General features: G+C 51.2%; 1 protein-coding gene across 1 annotated transcript in view; it reads right to left on the bottom strand.

Annotated features, from left to right (window-relative positions):
- Nucleotides 1–5: 5 nt before the first annotated feature.
- LOC120587060 (proliferation marker protein Ki-67-like) overlaps nucleotides 6–797 on the bottom strand; it is a gene marked incomplete at its 3' end in the record, with an annotated part of 3,378 nt that continues 2,586 nt past the window's right edge. The window contains exon 2 of the mRNA XM_039843665.1: nucleotides 6–788. Coding sequence (XP_039699599.1) covers nucleotides 6–788 — 783 coding nt within the window. The remainder of the gene's footprint in view (nucleotides 789–797) is intronic.

The following is a 797-nucleotide window of genomic DNA, read 5'->3' as shown; positions in this document are numbered from 1 at the left end:
CTCCGACTCCCAGTTACATTTTCTGTAAGCTCCAGTTTCTGTTCTGGAGTTGCCTTAAAAGCTTTGGTGATCTTTTCGTCACCTGCTGGTTCTCTGGGTGAGCATGTGGTCCCCCCTGGGGCCCGTGGGGACTTCCCGAGTGCCGACAGGGCTTCCTCCACGTCCACTTTCTGGAGAAGTGTCTTGAGACCTCTGGTCATAACAGTAGATGTGCTGAGTGGTTCTGCTTGTGGAGATCTGCAGGGTATTTTGGTTTTGACATCAGTCACCGGTTCCAGGGTGCGGTCTGGTGATTGGAAGAGCTCTCTGAAGCCAGTCAGGTCTCCCAGGGATTGGACCCTTCTCTTGGGTGTTCTTGGCCTCCTCTTGCTTCTAGCTGCATTTTCTGCAGGATCCACTTTTTGTTCTGGAGTTTGCTTTAAATGACTGATGTCTTTATCATCACCTCCCGCTTCTCTGTGTGAGTGTGTGGTCTCCCCTGGTGTTGGCGTGGGATTTCTCAGTGCTGAGATATCTTCTTCCACATCCACTTTCCCAAGAGATGTCTTGAGACGGCTCTTTCTACCTGTTGACATAGTGACTGGTTCTGCTTGTGGAGATTTGCAGGGTGTTTTGGTTTTGACATCAGTCACCGGTTCCAGGGTGCGGTCTGGTGTTTGGAAGAGCTCTCTGAAGCCGGCCAGGTCTTCCAGGTGTTGGACCTTTCTCTTGGGTGTTCTTGGTCTTCTTCTGCTCCCAGCTGCATTTTCTGCAGGGTCCAGTTTCTGTTCTGGAGTTGCCTGAAAGAACTCGATGAC

This window comes from Pteropus medius, unplaced genomic scaffold, assembly GCF_902729225.1.
Source record: "Pteropus medius unplaced genomic scaffold, Ma_sr-lr_union100, whole genome shotgun sequence".
NCBI classification, from domain to species: domain Eukaryota; kingdom Metazoa; phylum Chordata; class Mammalia; order Chiroptera; family Pteropodidae; genus Pteropus; species Pteropus medius.
The sequence above is the reverse complement of the archived record's forward strand: the minus strand, read 5'-3'. Positions and strand labels throughout refer to the sequence as shown.